At 47.0% G+C, this 20,794-nt stretch overlaps 1 protein-coding gene across 1 annotated transcript in view; it reads right to left on the bottom strand.

Moving 5' to 3' along the window:
• LOC146188355 (cell-death-related nuclease 7-like) overlaps positions 1-20,794 on the bottom strand; it is a 105,251-nt gene that overhangs the window by 49,890 nt on the left and 34,567 nt on the right. The window contains exon 2 of the mRNA XM_084603749.1: positions 19,787-19,979. Coding sequence (XP_084459875.1) covers positions 19,787-19,979 — 193 coding nt within the window. The remainder of the gene's footprint in view (positions 1-19,786; positions 19,980-20,794) is intronic.

The raw sequence follows: 20,794 nt of genomic DNA, 5'->3' as shown, positions 1-20,794 counted from the left end.
AGCGCCGCTTAGAGCGGTCCTGCGAGGCCAGAATGCGTAATCGGGCGACCCCGACGAGCCTCTTCAGCGCGGCAGAGGATGCTCGAAATAGACTGCTCGGTGTCGAGAGAGAACGGCAAAATGGTGTCAAGAGGACGTCGAGGCGGACGGGCGTAGAGGAGGAAAAATGGACTATAGGAAGTTGTCTCATGCTTCGAGGTGTTAGAGGCGTAATTAATGAAAGGAAGCACGTCATCCCAGTTTTTGTGCCGCGAGTCAACATACATCGCAAGCATGTTCGTCAGTGTCCGGTTTGTACGTTCGACGAGGCCATTTGTCTGGGGATGGTACGGCGTAGAGTGACGCAACTGGCACGTAGAATAGCGCAGAAGCTGCTCCACAACATCTGCCGTAAACTGGCGGCCTCAGTTACTGATAATTACACGAGGAGGTCCATGACGGAGGACGACAGCGTGGAGAAGAAACAAGGAGACGTCAGCGGCGGTGGCGGAAGGGATGGCGGCAGTTTCACAGTAACGCGTGAGATGATCAACGCACACGATGACCCAGCGATTGCCTTTGGACGAGCGGGGAAACGGGCCTATGAGGTCAACACCCACTTGCTCATATGGTGTGGCCGGTGGTGTCACCGGATGTAAGTGGCCCGGCGGAGAAGTCGTGGGGAGCTTGAACCGCTGGCACTGCACGCAGGATTTCACGTAACACTGAGTCGTTCGACGCATATTTGGCCAGTAGAAACGTTCCTTAATGCGCGTAAGAGTCCTGGCAAACCCCGAGTGCCCAGCTGTAACGTCATCGTGCATAGATTGTAGAACAGAGGCGTAGAGGCTAGCCGCAACGACTAGCAGAAAGCGTGCACCGCCAGACGAGTAATTTTTTCGATACAGCAAACCATCGCGAATGCAGAAAGGGTTCGCTGATGCCGGACCACGAGCTTTTTCAAAAAGTGATACCAAGTCTTGATATTTTTCTTGTTCTCGCTGGAAAGTGGCAAGATCCGAAAATTGTACGGAAACGGCGGCAAGATAGTCGTCAAAGTTGTCATCGCAGATGGTAGTTGCGAGAGGCAGCCGCGAGAGGCAGTCAGCGTCAGCCTGTTGGCCGCCACTTTTGTACGACACTGTAAAGTTGAACTCCTGAAAGCGTAATGCCCAGCCGGCCAACCGACCGCAGGGGTCGCGTAGATTCATCATCATCATCATCATCATCATCATCATCATCATCATCATCAGCAGCAGCAGCAGCCTGATTATACCCACTGCAGGGCGAAGGCCTCTCCCATATCTCTCCACTTAACCCGGTTCTGTGCTAGCTGCATCCACTTGACCCCTGCGAACTTCTTAATCTCATCCGCCCACCTAACTTTCTGCCGCCCCCTGCTACGCTTTCCTTCCCTTGGAATCCAGTTTGTTACCCTCAGCGACCATCGGTTATCCTCTCTTCGCACTACATGTCCTGCCCATGTCCATTTCTTCTTCTTAATTTCCACTAGAATGTCGTTAACTTGAGTTATTTCTCTGACCCACTCTGCACGCTTTCTATCTCTTAATGTTACCCCTACCATTTTTCGTTCCATAGCCCTCTGGGTTGTCCTCAACTTAAGTAGAACTCTCTTGGTTAGCCTCCACGTTTCAGCCCCATAGGTGAGTACAGGCAAGATGCAACTGTTGTATACTTTCCTCTTGAGCGATACCGGTAAGCTGCTAGTCATAATCTGCGAGTGCTTGCCAAATGCGCTCCATCCCAATCTTATTCTTCTTGTTATTTCCTTTTCATGGTCCGGATCTGCGGTTACTACCTGTCCTAAGTAGATATATTCGCCTACTACTTCCAGTATTTCGCGACCTAATGTAAACTCCTGTTCCTTCCCGAGGCTGTTGAACATTACCTTAGTCTTCTGCATATTGATTTTCAAGCCTACCTTTCTACTTTTCCTGTCTAGGTCATCAATCATTATTTGCAGTTCATCTCCCGAGTTGCTTAGCAAGGCAATGTCATCAGCAAATCGCAGATTACTGAGGTATTCTCCATCTAGCCTTATCCCTAACTTCTCCCATTCCAAGTCTCTGAATACTTCCTCTAAACAAGCTGTGAATAGTACTGGGGAGATTGTGTCTCCTTGCCTAACACCTTTCTTTATGGGAATTTTGTTACTTTCTTTATGCAGAACTATGGTTGCTGTGCAGCCACTATATATATCTTCCAGCACTTTCACGTACGGCTCGTCTACCCCCTGATTTCGCAATGCCTGCATCACCGCCGAGGTTTCAACTGAGTCAAATGCTTTTTCGTAATCAATGAATGCTATGTATAAGGGCTGGTTATATTCCGCGCATTTTTCTATCACCTGATTGATGGTATGGATATGATCGATAGTAGAGTACCGTTTCCGAAACCCTGCTTGATCCTTTGCTTGATTGCAGTCTAAGGTTGTCATGATTCTATTAGCGATTACCTTAGTAAATACCTTATACGTAACAGACAGTAAGCTGATTGGTCTGTAATTTTTAAGGTCCTTAGAGTCCCCTTTCTTGTGAATGAGGATAATGTTTGCATTCTTCCATGCTTCCGGTACCGTCGATGACACCAGGCACTGCGTATACAGGGTGGCCAGTTTTTCTAGCACGATATCCCCCCCGTCCTTCAGCAAATCTGTAGTTATCTGATCCTCTCCAGCTGATTTCCCCCTTTTCATAGTTTCTAGTGCTTTCTTGACCTCGTCCTTCGTCACTGGTGGAACGTCTGACTGTCTTTCCCTACCGCCAATCTCATTACGGTCCTGACTACTTTGGCTGCTGTAGAGATCTGTATAGAACTCCTCGGCTACTTTGACTATCTTGTCCATATTAGTGATGACGTTGCCCGCCTTGTCCCTTATCGCATACATCTGGTTTTTGCCTATGCCCAATTTCTTCTTTACCGCTTTAAGGCTTCCCCCGTTCTTTACAGCATGCTCAATTTTCTACATGTTATACTTCCTTATATCGGCCACCTTGCGCTTATTGATTAGCTTTGATATCTCGGCCAATTCGATCTGGTCTGTTGGATTGGAAGCTTTCATACTCTGCCGTTTCTTAATCAAATCTTTCGTCTCCTTAGACAGCTTACCGGTATCCTCTCTAACTATCCTACCGCCTACTTCTACCGCGCACTCAGTAATGATATCTCTGAAATTATTGTTCCTTGCCTCTAGGGTAATGTCGCCATCCTCAGTTAGAGCTGAATACCTATTCTGTAGCGAGATCCTGAACTCTTCTGCCCTCCCCCTCACCGCTAATTCGTTGATGGGTTTCTTTCTTACTAATCTATTGCGTTCCTTCTTCAGATTTAGGCTAATTCGGGACCTCACCATCCTGTGGTCACTACATCGAACTTTCCCGATTACCTCTACATCCTGCACAATATCGGGGGTTGAACACATTATGAAGTCGATTTCATTTTTAGTCTCTCCGTTAGGACTTTTCCATGTCCATTTTCGGTTCTTCCGTTTGCTAAAGAAGGTATTCATGATTCGTAAGTTATTGCGCTCTGCAAACTCAACTAGTAACTCCCCCCTGCTATTCCTAGAACCAATGCCATAGTCACCTACTGCCTTGCCTCCTCGAACAACGCTGCGGGGCACCAACACACTCTTCTTGGCACCGGAAAGGGAAGCGGGCTCCACCAGAGCATCGAAGGCATTGGGAACCGCACGCGAAGACACAACTGGGACGAAGATGGCGGACATCGCCGGAACGATGGTATCCTCGAAGACAGAAAACACTTGGACCACCCGCGGCGATTCTTCTATGAGGGCCGATCGAAGGCTGGGGCTTATATCTCGCCACTGTTGAAGTCGAGAGTTGCGCCACACTGCTGTAAAAAGTGAACTCCTAGAATAACGTCGTGCGTAGAGCGAGGGAGCACCGTAAATTCAGTTCTAAACTCGTGTCCAGCCATCGCTACATTTACATAACAAATACTAAGCGGAAGCAACAATTCTCCCCCTACACCTCGAAATACGACATATCTATCCCAGCCAAACATAATTTTGCGGCCGAGACGATTCTTAAAATCTAAGCTCATCACGGAAACTGTAACACCCGTATCCACTAAGGCTATTACACAAACACCATCTACTAACACTTCCAAGCGATTCTTCAGCATAACGACCGGTAGAGGAATTGGCAATATCGATGACCTGGCGACCGCACCTCCATCGGCCGCACACGCTAGTTTCCCGGTGGCGGAGAAGAACGGCGGGGAGAAGGCGACTGTCGGGAGCGGCGGGCAGGAGGAGTCAGGCTGCGATCAGAAACTGGGAAGTCGTTGCGTGTTGGTAGCTAGCGGTAGGAGCCCGAAGGAGGGGGATAGGTCGGGTCACGGACTTCTGGACTCACGGTAGAACGGCGATTCCACCATTGGCGCTGGTAGCGTGGTGGCGGGTTCCGGCGGCGGCAGAATCTGGATATGTTGCCAAGCATACCGCAGCGGTAACAGACGGGTGGTTCACGAGCACGGTCCAAATAATAGTCCTCGTTAACAGGGTCGAAGCGATCAGCAAAGTCCAGCCGCTGGGGCTGTTGCGGAGGAGGTGGCGCCTGTAGTGGGTACGAGCTGGGGGAGCAGGGCCATATGAGTCGTTTCGGTGGTCACGGACGGGAGGAGGAGCGGTAGAACGCCAAGAAGAGCGCTGGATGGGAGCTGCCTGCAGGGAGCAGCTATTACAGGGGATTGCATTGAGATTGACATTTTTATGGCGGGAGAGCTCATCACGGACAATTTGGCGAATCATGTCGGCCAAATGCGAAGGCTCATTTGAATGCTCGTGAGAATCCATGCTTGCACAGTGGTCACGTTAGGCAGACGGCCGAATTTCGGGGTTATGTGACGCAGCTTTAAAGTTTCGAATGTACGACAGTGCTTGATCACGGCCGTGGGTGAATCTAAGTTTTCTTTTTTTAATTAAAAGTTATATACGTCCACCGTGATGCCCTTTAAGAGGTGGCCAACTCTGTCTTCATCAGACATGCTCGGAATCACCGCTTTGCAGAGTTTTAGGACCTCTTCTATGAACATTGTGCATGTTTCACCAGGCCCTTGGGCTCGCTGGAATAAAGTCTGCTCAGCGCATTTTCGTTTTGCCGTGGTATCCCCGAAACTATTTCGAATCTCCTCTTCAAAACGCTCCCAGCTCGTTAAGGACGCTTCATGGTTCTCAAACCATGTCAGGGCTGTGAAGTCCAATAAAAAAAACATTTGTCAGCATTACAGTGCCATCCCAGCGATTGTACTTGCTCACCCGCTGGTAATTGGTGAGCCAGTCGTCCACGTCTTCGCTAGCCTTGCCAGAAAAGGTCCGCGGCTCACGGTAATGCTGCCATGCGGGTGCCGCTGGACCTGGCTGCCGTGCATCGCCGTCTTGAATCATTGTGGGTGTCAAAGGGGGGAGCCCAGCGAGTCGTCGGCTCGAACGAGGTAGAGAGGAATCCGTGGTGATCTTTCAGCACCTTCCACCACACTGTTAAGGTTTACTTGCAAAGTGGTTCTGCCCCTTAGCCTGATGTGCTAACCAAGATATAGTGAGCTTCCTCTTCTTCCACTTCTATTCCGGAGAGCCTCTTTTTGCACTTCCTTGCTCTCGTCTGTTCGCATGCCTGACAATATATTTCTTACAATCCCTTCAGGCATATTGAACATTTACCGCTTCTGATACAAGTTACATACCAAAATGCTGCGCTCGGTTCTTATTTGTCTTAAGGTTTAAGTCTCGTGTTCCAAGGCTACTGTTAATATGTGATTAGGAAACCATATTGTACCACTTGCAGCACCTTCCTACTATTGAAATTATATATTACAAACATGTTTTCTGTTTGAAATTATTGTGCGTTTTTTTGCGACTTTAAATTTGTTTCCACTTATTTTTTTCTAACAAGCTGTAGTTTACAAAGTATCTTCTAGTCATGCTTTTTCCGAAGCTGTCAATTTGTGCTCTGTTGCCATAAACCCTAACAATCTCTGAATATCATGGATTAAATGTATTTTCCTACCTGCCCATTCCCCGCTACAACTTGTTTTATTACAAAGGAATATGGCTGATGTAAAGCATGTAGGTGTCTTCATACAAACTTGATATGTGTGGCCTATGCACTGGTTTTGAAATTATTACTCCCCCCTATCTTACGTTACAAAAATAAATACTTTCCGGTAATTTCTAAAACCTCAAGGTTATGCTTGGTGCTCACTATATTTTGCCCTTTTAAATACAGCATAATTCGTATTTTGACCATAGTGTATCGTTGAGTGCTTGAAAGAAATCCGTTCTAGTCATTTAGCGGTTTAAAAATGCTGATCCGATGAATTACAAGCATCAGAATTGCGTTGGGTGACTGCAAATTTGCAAATAAGGTCTATTTGACAACGGATGAGTTCAGTGCCATAGAAAAAGATTGATGCTTCGCCCCTACACGTACATTGATTCGATTGAAGGTAGAATGTGGCTGCTGCGCTTCAAGCGGTCACTTTATATTACGCTTCACAAATAGCCTTTGATCTATTTTTGCTACAATGTTTGTCCTTACCAACAGGGAGTAGGCCCCAGAGCCATATTATATAAATTTTTGCCCGCACTCAGTAAGATGGAGCCAGTACGGTTTCTTTAAGCCTTTCTCGAGCACCTAATAAAGTCATGAAATTCTTGTGGCCATGGAGCTGACGCCCCGACAAAATTCCTTCGTTGCAAGACAGTCAATTCACATGCGAGCAATCTGTGATAGGCGCCCTATACTCGAGCGTACTGGCAATAATGGGACCTGACGCCTTCCGAAAACAATGGTGCTAAACGAGTTCTCTCATCTCGGTTGTTTTTGGCGACATAATAAGAGATACTGTATGTGTTTGAATAAATTAAACACAAAGTTATCAGAGGAGGTGATTTTCCCAGGTATTAGAGGTTGAGAAAGCAGAATTAGGCAATTGGGTACCCACATGACACCGGACATACGAAATTCGACGATACCAAGCGTACAATAGAAGAAAGCGTAAAAATTGGCTTCAAATAAGAGTTTCAGTCTTCCGTTAGCAAGTTTCGCAAACCTGGCTAAAAACTTTAATAGCGACTAATTATTGCTTGAGCGGGCGATCATTTTTGCAGGCCGTCGGCGAACCAACTCGCAAAGCATTAGTGACAGCGTGACCGTCGCAACCACCTTGCGGCTTTATGAAAGCGCGAATTTCTCATATACGTTCTTGATTATAACAATTGGCTAACAGTGCACAGTGTTGGTGCTATTAGGTGCGTGGCGGTGGCGAGAGAAGTGAGCGCTACTCCCTAGCACACCATACGGTCGTGTCGAAATGCAAAAGAGTGAGTTACTGCAAGTTGAATTCAACGCAATTTCTTTTTACAATAGTAAAGTAACTCCGGTAAAAGGAGTCCCACAGTATCCATGGCAGCAAAGGGACAGGGGATATTCTTCAGGAGAGAGAGAAAACTTTATTTCAAAAAGAAAAAGAAAAGAAAAAAGAAAAAAGGAAAAAGGGGGGGGGGGCAGTGAGTGGAGTCTTCATTTCAAGACCAAAGTGGCCTGGGCTGCCGCTCTAGCCTGAGTTACCTAGCCTACGCTGGGTCTCTAGATCATAGCATTGCAGAGTGGCCTCCCACTGCGCCACCGAATGATGCATATTTATGTGCGGAGGTTTGGGGCCTGTGCACCCCCATGTGACGTGGTAGGCGGTGGGCTGGTCATTGCATCAAGAGCATATGTCTGTGCTGTGTTCTGGGAACATTATGTTGTATTGATGTAGTTTGGGGTAAGTGTTGGTTTGGAGCTGTCTCCATTCCCGCATTTCTTGTGCATTTAGACCCTTGTGTGGAGGCGGATAAATCCTACGTTGTTCCCGTAGGTACTTAAGTCGCGCGCCTTAAGTCGCTGGGACAGGAATGCTGGTCGTGAGATCGGGATTGGTGGCCGCTCGGTTTGTGTGACCTCGAGCTAGCCTATCCGCGACCTCATTACCTTCCAATCCAGAGTGCCCCGGAACCCAAGTGATCTGATGCTTGAGCTGTGAGGTTGTAGCCAATGGGTTAGTTGTGAAGCGAGCTAATTTTTTAGGTATTCTGCCTGCAAGAAGGAGCCGACACGCCGCTTGTGAGTCGGTGATTACGTGAAGCTCTCGATTGGTCGCGTCTCCGTAGGTAAATGCCAGCACGATCGCCGCTACTTCCGCTTCTGTGATAGTACAGTGCGGGATGGACATGCTGGAGGCTTCTGTGTATGAAGAGCCCATCACCACGGCTGCTGCTGCGTTCGATGTATGCTCGTATAGAGCGGCATTCACATAGACAGTTCTCGGACTGCGTTCCACTGCACGCTTAAGATAATTCACTCGGGCGTGCCTTCTGCCTTCGTTGTGGACTGGGGACATGTTCTTTGGGAGCGGGGACACATGTACTCTTGCCCGGTACGGAACAGGAATGTTAGTCGTTGACTGTATAGCTTGTACGTTCGAAGGATAGCCAACGCGCTCGAAAATGAGCCGGCCAGTCTCAGTTGACAGAAGGCGTTCCCTTTGGGAGAGGAGGACAGCCTCTTGAATTTCTCCAAATGTGTTGTGCAGTCCAAGAGCTTCCAATTTGATGTTGGAGGTGTATGGTGGGAGGCCTAACGCGTTCCTGTAAGCTGCACGTATCATTGCGTTTACTTTGTTGAGGTCTCTTCGGAGAAGGGTGAGGTAAGGTAGTCCATAGGAGAGGCGACTGATGACCAGCGCCTGCACCAGACGGATCTTGTCTTCTTCCATCATGCATTTTCTGTTTCTGGCCACCCGGCGGATCACTTTAGAGATCTGCTGTGTTGTATTCTAGAGGAGGTGGAGCACGTGGTCTACTTTTCTATCGCTTTGGAGCCAGAGACCCAGGATTCGTATGAGTGGCACTTCCCGGATTGGGACCCCATGCAGGACGATGCTAAGATTGCCTGGTGATGTATAGTGGTACCCACGTATGCGGATGATCTTCGATTTATCTGGGGAGCATTGGAGCCCGCATCAAAAGGCCTCTGTTTCCACGCAGGTTGCGGCTGCTTGAAGTGTTTCTTCTTTCTGGCCTAGAGAGCCGGTGGTTGTCCAGATCGTAATGTCATCAGCATGCAGGGTGTATCCAATGTTTGGAACCTGTTGCAGAGCCCTTGCGATTCTAATCATGGCGATGTTGAAGAGGAGCGGAGAGATGACCGATCCCTGTGGCGTGCCCTTGTTTGGCATGTCTTTAAAATTCGACCTCACGTTGCCCATTCCTATCGTTGCCGTTCGGTTGGACAAACCATCCTTGACATATCGGAAGGTGCGTTCGCCGCAGTTTAGGTTATTGAGCTCGGATAGGATTGCCTCGTGAGACACGTTATCACACGCGCCTTTTAGATCTAGCGCCATAATGAGGTGCTCGCCTACTCTCGCAATATTAGAAACTACCTCCTCCTTGAGGATAAGAAAAGCGTCTTGAGTGGACAGGCCTGATATGAAGCCGATCACGGAGGGATGGAAGAGGCCGTTATCTTCTATGTAGTGTTGAAGTCGCGTCTGGATGACTCGCTCGTAGAGCTTGCCCAGGCACGAGGTGAGTGATATAGGTCGTAGCGTTTCGAGCGCCGGCTTCTTGCCCGGTTTCGAAATTACGATTATCTCCGAGCGCTTCCACTCAGAGGGAATTTTATTCTTCTCCTACAGCGAGTCCTTCAAATACTTGGTGAGGTCGCTGACTTGTGCCTTGCTGAAGTTGCGCATCATGGCGTTGCTGATCTTGTGCGTTCCCGCCGCCGTGTTGCGGGTGCATGATCGAACTGCAGCATACACCTCGGCTTCAGAAATGGGAGCATCGAGGGCTGGATTTTCCTCGTTTGGTAGGTCAAAGAGCAAAGAGGAGCTGGGCTGGTGCCGATATATTTGTCCTCAAGAGCCTGAAGCAGCGTGGCGTCGTCCACTGGAAAAAGGTGAGCAATACGCTTCAGGGTCCGTGTAGATGCGGATTTTGATTTAGAGGGGTTAATGAGGTTCCGCAGGATTGTCCAAGTACGGGACGTTCCCAGCGTTCCTCTCAATGACTCGCAAAACTGTTGCCAATTTTGTTGTGCTAGGTTGGTGGCGTAGTCTGGGCTTCCTCCGTGAGCTGCGCAATCCGCAGACGGAGAAGTCTATTTAGGCCCTGTCTTTACCATCGCTTCTGCCATAGCTTGAGAAGATGGCGGTCTACCTCTGGGGCTCCTAGTGTGCGTTGTATTGTTTCGGTGGCTTGCTTGTGTGCTTGTCTGATGTCTTCGCTCCAGTCCTGTATGGACTGAATTGGACCTGATGGGACGTATGCGTTACGGAATTTGGGCCAAACGGTGATGTGGGCAGCGCCCAGATCCCTCCGGATTTTGGTAGATGATATGAATGTGCTTAGTATGCAGTGGTCACTTCCCAGGGTTTCTTCTAGGTTCGTCCATGTAGCCTCAGCAACGTTCTTGATCAGGGTGAGGTCCGGGCAGGAGTCACGGGAGACGCTGTTGCCTTCCCTTGACGGATATAGAGTGTCGGTGAGGAGTTCCAAGCCGAGGGCTTCTATTGCTCGCGCAACTGTCACTCCTCTGTCTGAGCTTGACTGGTACCCCCAGTCCCGGTGGGGCACGTTGAAGTCCCCGACCACGACAAACTGATTTGCTTGCGCCAGGTGGGTGGCTTCGGAAAAGAGGTTGTTGAAGTCGGCCTTTGCGGGTCGGGGCGGCTTGTACATGTTGATGACAAATGTACTCTTTCGGCATCGTTTGCTAGGCACTATTTCTATCGCTAAGTGCTCAACGTCCGGTTCGGATAAGGAGTGCTCAATTACAGTACTGGCGTTTGCGACGAGGATTGCAACCGACGGCATTCTTCAGGAAATGCCTGGTGTATATAGACATTTCATTGTGTGTGCCAGAGCCCTTGCCGCGCCATCAGCGATACACTGGCCACGCGTTAGACAGACATTTTCATACTCACGTATTTCCCGCCTCTTATGGGTGACAAGAAAATTCGTGGATGCAGAAATGTCGGATATGGGTCTTAATTTTAACTTAGATACACTTAAAATAATAGTTTCTAGCTGCCACTTGCCCACATTTGCAGTGCGTCTAGCTGCCGAGCAAAGTCCAGTAGAGAGATGGCTCTGGATGAAAGAAACTTATGAATATGTTTCTGGGACATTTAGGGACACCTTTAACATAAAGAGCCCCAGCAGAAACGCTCCCTTTATCTTAGGCTGAAATAAAGCGGCAGTTTTGTTGGAAGTGTTAAAATACTTTTTTGTTTTTATGATTTATTTTCGCAACAGGTGTCTTCATAGTCATGACCAATATTACAAGAGTAATAAACTGCAATGAAGAGGGAAGACTATAACTCGAAACCACCCACGACCTAACGAAAGCTTCTGTTCTTCCTAGGCGCCGTCACCAGCAAAGACGATGATAGCTTGTATTACATAACAACAAACGTGATTTATACACCTTTTGAATGCTACCAAAGTTGGGTACGTAGAAACGGATATATTTCGACGTCTTCAAGGTTTACCACACGCTTCAGAGGCAGAGACTACTGCACATCATGAATACCTTTATGTACACTAGTTAACATATTGGAAGGTGATTGATCGAATATACACAAGGCTCACCCCGTGCTGAAGAAATATTTCGCCTGATGTTGTTTTCAGGAATGAACTGATAAATAAAATTTCTGTGATCTACATATGTGTCATGAAAACGTGTGAAGTATCAAGAATGGATGCAGTATGCATTCCTGTTTAGAAGCTATCACTCTATCAGTGGAGGCGCATGCAGCCAACCAGAGTAAGACGAGAATCACAAAGAAATAATTCTCAATGTCTTCGGTCTGAGCCCTAGAGGCTGATATGTTCGGGAAGCAAAAATTCGTCTTTAGTTATCCAAAGTACCCCTTTGAGTTGTTTTAAACAGAGCCAATGTATGCGTGAGCCAATTATGGACCAGTCAAGGGCACGAGCAGCTATATCGCAGGCGAATTCGCTCGTTATCGATTAAGTTTCACATAATTGGTAGTGACTGTGACAGCTTAATCCGATAAATATATGCAGAACATTTTCAGCTTAAGAATGCACGCGGGAGAGGGAGAGTGAGAGAGAGAACCTTGAACAAAAAACAATAAATTTTGGCGGTGTTTAGATTTCACTGGCCTGCTACTTTCTGTAGAAAGGGGAATTCGAGACGAAACGATTGAAAAAGAATGGTGAGGAAAGTAATAGAATTGAAGAAGTAGATAAAATGGCCATTAGATACGTGTTAAGGTGCTTTGTAGGGTAATGATATAAAATTAAATAATGCAGTGCATATCCGGCAAATGTGCTTATACAGTTTAGGGCTTGAAAATGCCTGAGGAAAGCATGCAAGGTGAATTTAGAGTTTGTCAAGGAGTCCAATGTATTTTAAATATGTAAATTAAAAGTTCGCCGCGAGTGTCTGTTGCCTAGGGAAGGCTAAGGGACCTAAAACACTGCACATTGTTAAAGGCACTGGGGAGAGCTTCTCCATGCTATCTGCATAGTACGCACGCTCGTCAGCGTACGCAGTGCACTCAAGTAGGATATGTTCCACAGTTTCAATCGAGCCACAACGGTCATAATACGAACTGTTGATTTCACCGAAACGGTAACGCAAGCCATTTGTATATGCAAAGTTCAGACGAAGCTGGTGGTAAAGAGTTTCTAGTTGGCGAGGAAATTTCGGAGGGAGTCTTGATTTTAAATGTGGGTGAATTGAATAAAGAAATTGGTAGCGATGTGTCGGCAAGCTCCAAAGTCGATACTTTGTTTCGGAAGCAATTTTGTTAGCCAGTTGGGATGCATCAGATTTCATGAAGAAAGTCCTAATGATCATTGATGTTGATGGCCTTTACGAGCCGCTTCATCAGATTTTTCATTGGATTTAATGACACAGTGGGCTGGTATCCACTGAAATGTTATGCAGTGGTCTGCGGCAATCGCCAAATGATGTAGATACCCTATGTCAAGAGAAACAGGATGATGAATGGCTTTCTTCAGCAGGTTTTTCAGGATTTGCGGAGATGCTTTGAAATGAGTGAATATAACCCATAGTAAGGGAGTTTGGTGCAGCATATAGAGAAGAGCTTCTTTAATGTCATGGAGCTCAGATGTCGTAGGTGACGTCTTCCGCTGCAGCCAGTAAGGACATGGTTTGTTGAGGGTACATAAAGGCCAAAGGATGAAGTGTTTTGAGCAGTTGAACCGCTGGTGAATAGGTGGGTGTACTGCGTATATTCCTTGACTATGTAGGCTAGAGCGGCTTGCGGAAGTGCTGCCTGTGGCATGCGGCTCTTCGCATCCACACCAGGAACAGAGATATTCACCTTTAGAGACGATAGTGTCCATGGAGAAAATGTGGTTGGTAGTAAACTACGTAGTTGAATAATAGTAGGGAGGTGTAGATACTGTACAGCTCGACCAAAGCTAGAGTTGCAGTCAGTTTGGTGGACACAGTGCAACTAATGCTTCTTCCCTTGGAGAACATGTTGGAGATGGGTGCGCATAGTTTCTTAGGCGGCAATCAGATTTAGCGGTAAACATCCTGCTTCTGCAAGTGTTCATGATGCAGAGGATTCCTTTTGGGGTCCAAGGTATGTCCACAAGCAGATTTTCCGTGCAGCTCGAAGAATATTCTTGCTTGTTGGAGATAATCTTTGAAGCACCAGTAAATAGTAGAGTGACGCTCCTTTAACGTAGGCCTTTTCAAGCAGAAACGTCGACCAGCAGTTGCTTCTCCATCGAGTTCCCGCCATGAATCTGAAAACCTGTGGTGTTGCAGTGATTCTCTCACGGAGGTTTTTATTCTGAGAGGCCCAAGAGAGGTTACTGTCAAATATAACATCTAGGAACCGGTGTGATCGTACATAGGACAATCAACGTCCACCCAGAAGCAGCGGGTATCTAGTATTCCTTTTCCTTGTAAAAGCCATAGCAACACTCTTTTCTGCTGATAGGCGAAGACCTCGGAGAGCCAGGTACATTGAGATGTGCATTTCCGCACTCTCAATTCGTTGCTGCCTTGAATAACGCGAACGTGATACACTCCAGATCCAAATATTATCAGCGAAAATTGTTATGCATACTCCACGTGGAAAGCTTCTGGTTATAAGTATAAGGGCAATATTGAACAGGAGAGGGCTGAGCACAGCACCCTGAGGTACGCCGCTCTTCACTGCATTAAAGATAGTTGGACCATGTGGAGTGCCTATAAAAATTTGCCGCTCTTGTAAATAGTGTCCACTCCTGTTGTTAAGCTGTCCTCCGAGGCCACGGCTGGCCAAGGCTTCAAGAATAGCATGATGAAACACAGAGTCAAAAGCAGCGTTGATGTCAAGGAAAACGGCTGTCGGGATGTACCCAATGTGAAGGTGCTCTTCAAGTGATGATACAAGGGTAATAACATTATCAGTCGCAGACCTGTTCTGGCGAAAGCCGGTCATTTCTAGAGGATATTCAATTCGGCTCTCGAGGAGACAGGTGACGAGTTTGGAGATCATTCGCTCCATAAGCTTACCTAAGCAGCCTAGCAGGGCGATGCGTCAGAAGGATGCATAACTTGTTGGCTTTTTAGAAGATTTCAAAACGGACAGAATTTTCGCCAACTTCCTAGGGACGTCGCCAGACATCCAGGAAGATTTGTAGTAGTCCAGGAAACGAAGGCGGGAATTGTGAGGTAGCTTTGCGATTGCGTCAGAGGTCACCTTATCATGACCCGGAGACGTCTGTCTGTTCATTTCTGCGATAGCTGTGGGTAACTGTTGATTAAATAAAGGTAGGTCCATCGCTGACACTGCCACCTGGGGGATGTCTGACAGACCAACTGTTGAGTGTGCGGAAGTCACTGACCCCGCGGAAAGTCATCTGCAGTATTATTCTGAGACTTCTTTAATGGATATTCGTTCCTGCAGAGATAGTGCTGTCAAAGGGTGAAGCTGTCCGCGGACTATCCGCCAAAATTTGCCTACTGATTGGCGCATATTCAGCGTAGAACAAAAGTCACGCCATCGTTGCCGACTAAGCTTATCTAGGTAGCGTCGAATGTGACGTTGTGTGCGTCGGCAAGCACGAAGGTCTTATACGTTTTTTTGGGCTCAAATCTTTCCTTTCAGATTGCCTGCGAATAGCGTTCATCTTTTTAAATGCCCCTTTCCAGGGTAAGCTATCGCTTTTAGCTGTGGTACGCGTACTTTCGCTCAATGAATAGGCTATTGTCGATATTACTTCCTCATTTCGGGTTGCGGCAATAATTCATCTGCTTGTGCGTCTTTGTATGTATCCCAGTCTGTAGATTTTATAATAAATTTCTTTGGCGCCATCTTCTGGTTAAATACGGGTAATGGTCACTTCCGCGTATTTATAGATCGGTGCGACAGCCAAAGTTGTGTGCTGAACTTGTCCCAAAGGTCAAGTCAATGCTGCTGGCAGTCGTCAGGCCTCGGAGATAGGTTATGCTGCCGCCATGTAGCCGCTCAATTGAATGTTTTGCAAAAAGATCTGCAACCTTAGAACCTTGAACACATGTGTGTGAGATTTCTATAATTTCAATGCGAGCGTTGAAGTCTCCGCAAATATGTGGAATGGGAGTCCTTGTTATCAAATTTTCAAGCCTCGAAGCATCGAATGGCCTGCCTGGCTCAAGATGAACTCCAATAAGAGTGTACTCTTGTTTGCCAGTTACAGTTATGGCGCACACATATTCGTTGTCATTGTCAGGCGGAACTTCAACCAAGGAAGCCGGGATACCCTTATGAAAGCCTATCAGCAATCTGCTAACGTCATCTGGTCATTGTGAATGATGAAAATAGTATCCGCGTAGTCTGAAAGCTTCCTCCACGCGCGATTCAAAGATAACTATGAAAGAGAAGTGGTATGCTCACACAAGCTACCGAAAATCAGTTTCGAGCGTAACCCACGAGCGTTCCACTGGAAATTGGCGCATGTACGAAATATGTTGTGGATGGTGAGCTGCAGTGAAGCTCTTCCTGTCGAAGCCAAGCTTACAAATGTGTTATATTACGCCTCTGCCGAGCGTAAAAGACCAACAGAAACGGCTCCATTGCTTGAAACAGCTTCTAGTTCTGGGGGGTCCTCATGATGAAGAGTTAGCGTGGACAAGGGTCTTGATGGCGGCAAACTGCATCGAAATCAGTTGGCTTGTGATTTCTTGTTCGGTGCTTCCGCTATGCTGCCCTTCGCTGATCTTGTTACATTGCATATTGCCATAGGCTGAGAGTTAGAGAGGTTGTTTGTCGGTTCTTGTGCGGAGTGGCACTGTTGCTTTGATGGAGGAGAAAAGCCAGCAGATTTCCCACGCTTCTTTTTGGCTGCAGCCGCGTATGTGTCATTACGCGTTTTTCCATCATATGATTTTTCGCATTGTGGTGTATTTTGGGATAGAACTAACGTATTTGTAAAACCCACGCCAGGGTTAGTTGGTGGAGCAAGACGCTTGGTAGGTTATCCTTGTGCTTGCTCCATTGAGCGTGCAAGTGTAGCAGCTTTCTTTTTAACACACACTCCATATAGTTGGTTGGTTTTTGGGGTTTAACGTCCCAAAGCGACTCAAGCTATGAGAGACGCGATAGTGAACTCCGGAACTTTCGACCACCTGGGGTTCTTTAACGTGCATTGACACCGCACAGCACATGGGAACCTTGCTTTTCGTCTCCATCGAAAAGTGGCCGCCGAGGCCGAGATTCGATCCCGCGCCCTTGGCAACAGTAGTCGAGCGCCGTAACCACTGTGCCACCCCGGCGGGGGACCCTCCATATGAAGCAAGGTGTGGGCTATCGCAGTTCCCGCATCTAGGTGCGATCTCGAGTTGTATTCTGTGTGCGAATAGGGGCCAGCACACACTTTGCATCGCACGGGGCCGGTAAAACGTCTCGATATGTGGCCATTGTATCGCTGCTCTGACGTACTAAGTTACACGGTAACATAGAACCCCAGCATGACCCTTTTAAGCAGTGGTGCATCTTTTGAGAATTCTCATATAACGGAACAACAGCGTACCTCTATGCTATGCCACCGTCCTCAGGAATGTCAGTTGTTTGCCATATTGCTGAGAGGACGCCTTGGCCTCGTAGATACGCAGATCTTCATTTGAGTAGGTAACATCTACGTCTTGAGTTTTTTTTGTAGCTGGTTGTGTAAGGATACTGTACCTGGGCCCCTATAGCCACTCCAGCCAGCCTAGTTACTGTGAGCAAACGGTTTACAGCAAGCAATGTCGATACTGTAACGATTTAAGCTACCATCCTTATTAAGTCGATGGCTGAGAACGTTTTCTTGAACCGACGCTACAAGTGACGAAGCCAGGACGTTAGGGTTGGCTTTCGATAGATTGCCTCCTACCTACGGTGGGACAACCTGAACACCAGCAGCTCTCTTTTTCCTGTAGGAGACAACCGTGCAAGATGCGTGGTTCGTGTCCTCTTCGTGGTCACCCAAAGGTGCCTCGCTGGCTTGTTCTTCGCGTGGTGTCTTGTTCGCAGGGCCTTGATCTGTGTCCGCCCCTACAGGGGCCGCTTGACTAGCCGATGGCTCTACTGCCATCAGTGCAGCATGGAGTGTGGCTGTTGGTGGTGTTCTGAGTGCATAGGGCGCAGAGGGCCTAGGCGATCGCTTGATGTGCTTTCACTGGTACCCATGGAGTACCAGGTCATCGTAGGATGAAGACACAAATCAGTCTTGATGTAGGGTTTTTTAGCGCAAAGACAAGGACAAGAAAGGCGAGACGTACGCACATAGCGCTTGTGTATGTACCGTCTTTGCCAAAAGTAACCAGGCTGCTCCGAAGGCAGTTGTAGCAAGCACGTGGCCGTGTGGCGGCGTTCCGCTCGCTGTGGCTTATCGGTGCGCGTCAGCTTCGAGAGTACAACAACTGACGTACCTTCGCACTCTCACTCTCGCCCGTTGGATGATAATAACTAGGCGCGTATGATGTGCGGGTTGCGGTTTCACTCGTGCGAAGCCTGTTTGTGCCCAGCGAGGGCGCTCAGTACAGCGACGGGGCTATTCACTCTTCTCGGCAACTGCATAAAACAGAAAAGCAGGTGATAGTAGACATGGTGAGCTCTTGTTGTTTCTAAAACGAAGAGGTGCTAGGTTTGCTAGACAGTGTCGCCCTGAGATAAGGCTTCCGCGAGCGAGAAAGCAATAATGTGCATATAATGGCTAAGCGCGAGGAAGGTTTCATTTTAGTTCCTTACATATACCAAAACGTACCTACACGCAAATGAAAAAAATTGTTAGAATCAATCAATGCACTTATTTTTAAACAGCCTCCCCAAGGGGCTAACACAATTTCGCAAACACAAAAAAGAGAGATAAGGTGGCTTGAAAGGGTTCATAAGCTTTCCCATATCTTTGTACCGGAGTTATGACCCGTAGTGTGGCACTATACGCAAGGTACCTTGGAGAAAGCATATTGAAATTTCGAGGTGCGTTATCATTCTTTAATGCACAGGTGCATCAAACACGCAGGAAAGTGCAATACTGCTCTGCTGGTGCGTTTAGGCAGCGGATTACAGAACAAAAGCACGTATAAATGTATAGTGAGAAACGCGACATAATATCTGCTTCAGGGAAGTTGCCGAGAAGAGCGAATAGCCCCGTCGTTATACTGAGCGCCCTTGCTGGGCACAACCAAGCTTCGCACACATGAAACCGCAGCCAGCACATCATACGCGCCTAGTTTTTAACATCCAACGGGCGAGAGTGAGGGTGCGAAGTTACGACAACTGTTGTCCCCTCACAGCTGACGAGCATCGATAAGCCACAGTGAGCGCAATGCCGCCACACGGCCGCGCGCTTGCTCTGCCAGCCTTCGGAGCAACCTGGTTACTTTTGGCAAAGACGGTACGTCTCGCCTTTCTTGTCCTTGTCTTTTTTTTGCGCTAAAAAAACCCTACATCAAGATGAACTTACCCAGCAGGAAGTTTTAATCTTAAAACTCTAAAACTTCGAAAACAATGCCGAAAATTAGAGACCGGTCTCAGACAGCCGATCAGCTAATCATCATCTTCTTCTTCCACTGTCCGGGGCTCTATATCTCGCCCATGTCCCTCTTTGGGATTATGTCAGCAGCACTGCAAACCATTTCGAATGAGGAAACAAAAGCTTGTACTACATTTAATCTGAGAGCTGAGAACTCGCACTGAAGATTCCTTCGTCTTTAAAAGGCCAAGTAACTGAGTTTATGGTGGAATTTGAAAGAAACTAGAACACGATAGAAGTATAATTTACTGCCGGCTGTCTTATTGTAGACCGATGTTGGTGAGGGTAGTAGGATGAACTTTTGATGAACAGGACTCAGATTTTTCAAATTAATATTTAGGCCTTTATAAAAATTCAAGTGCTGCAAGAGGGTGCAAACTGTGACCCTCGAATGGCCAAATGTGGTGATATTTTTTCATCAGTGTGAGTAGAGTGAAGGATATGTGAAAATACCTGTACTTTTTTTTAATGCGAAACTGTATAGTTCCAATGCGCAGTTCTCAAATCTCCCAATTTGTGAGAAGCCTGGAAAGTTGGAAGCTTTCAACTTTCGCGTAATAACTCTTATTGATGAAAAATATGCAACTATGCTCCATATTGGGTATAATGAATGAAAAATATAAAAGCAATATTGCCTTAACAAGTCCGTTTGGTTAACGAGTGTAGAAATTGGTATAGCTTCTTTGAGGTTTTCTTAAAATGCCGATTAATAGTTGCACTCACCTTGTCAGGTTTTCTTCCAAATATCGGAGCTAAAGTTTCTTTTATGGGATTCAACTTTGGAAAGTATATATCCGACAAGAGGAGAATCCATAAGCTCTTCTTTGTACCACTGTCGCTGTAGGCCATTTCTCCTCCTTGCAAAGGCATGTAGCCATTAACATGTTTCGTTTTTGGAAGCTTGTACAGAACAAACCTGCAAAAGAAATAATCGCATGTCACAATTTTATTATCAAGGCGGTGGGCATTACAAGGAAAAGAGGTATCATCCGACCACATTTTTTATTTCAATTTGCAGCCTCATATTGTGCAATGTTTTGCAGGTGAAGATTTCTTTTCGAAAAAAATGTTTATTGTAAGTTTTTCTTGCGGCTGTAGAAATAATTATGCCTTTTAGGTCAAAATGGCATTGGCAGTTGTGACCCATTTTAATAATAATGAGTTATTAACGATTCGCCACTAATGGCGCGCACACTCCCAGATCCCAGACACCCTTAGAATGAGTGGGGGTAGCTGTTCCAATCTCAAAAGATATGCTCTCGACTTGTGTGGCAAGCTCAGCCGGAAGTTAACTACCTTGTAGTAACAGAGGGTGTAGCCGTTTGGTGCCCAGCTTTCGCAGAATCAAGCCAGAGTAAGGGTCAGAGTCAGAAGTAACAAACAAACTTTATACCCAACAAGAGACAACACAGAGATATTCACACAAACGCCTAAAATGCACAGACGAGAGGTTCACAGAAAGGAAATTCCACGCATGCAAGTAAAAAGTCATTAAATAAAAAAAGAGGATTTATAACACAGAATAAGACACGAGAGAGTAAAATAAACAAACACCAAATTCCCACTGAGTGCGCTATTGCAGACCGAAGCCTGGAAAGTCAAGATGTGGCCGCCATGTAAGACAAGCGCCGCTCCCTCGCAGATCTGTGGGCTTGACAATAGTGGGTGAACCACGGAAGTCAAGGAGTAGCACATGCGAACACGTCGCCATACTAGCTAAAACACTTACTG

The sequence above is a fragment of the Amblyomma maculatum genome, chromosome 5 (genome assembly GCF_055883805.1).
Source record: "Amblyomma maculatum isolate TAMU_Amacu chromosome 5, ASM5588380v1, whole genome shotgun sequence".
Classification (NCBI taxonomy): domain Eukaryota; kingdom Metazoa; phylum Arthropoda; class Arachnida; order Ixodida; family Ixodidae; genus Amblyomma; species Amblyomma maculatum.
The sequence above is the reverse complement of the archived record's forward strand: the minus strand, read 5'-3'. Positions and strand labels throughout refer to the sequence as shown.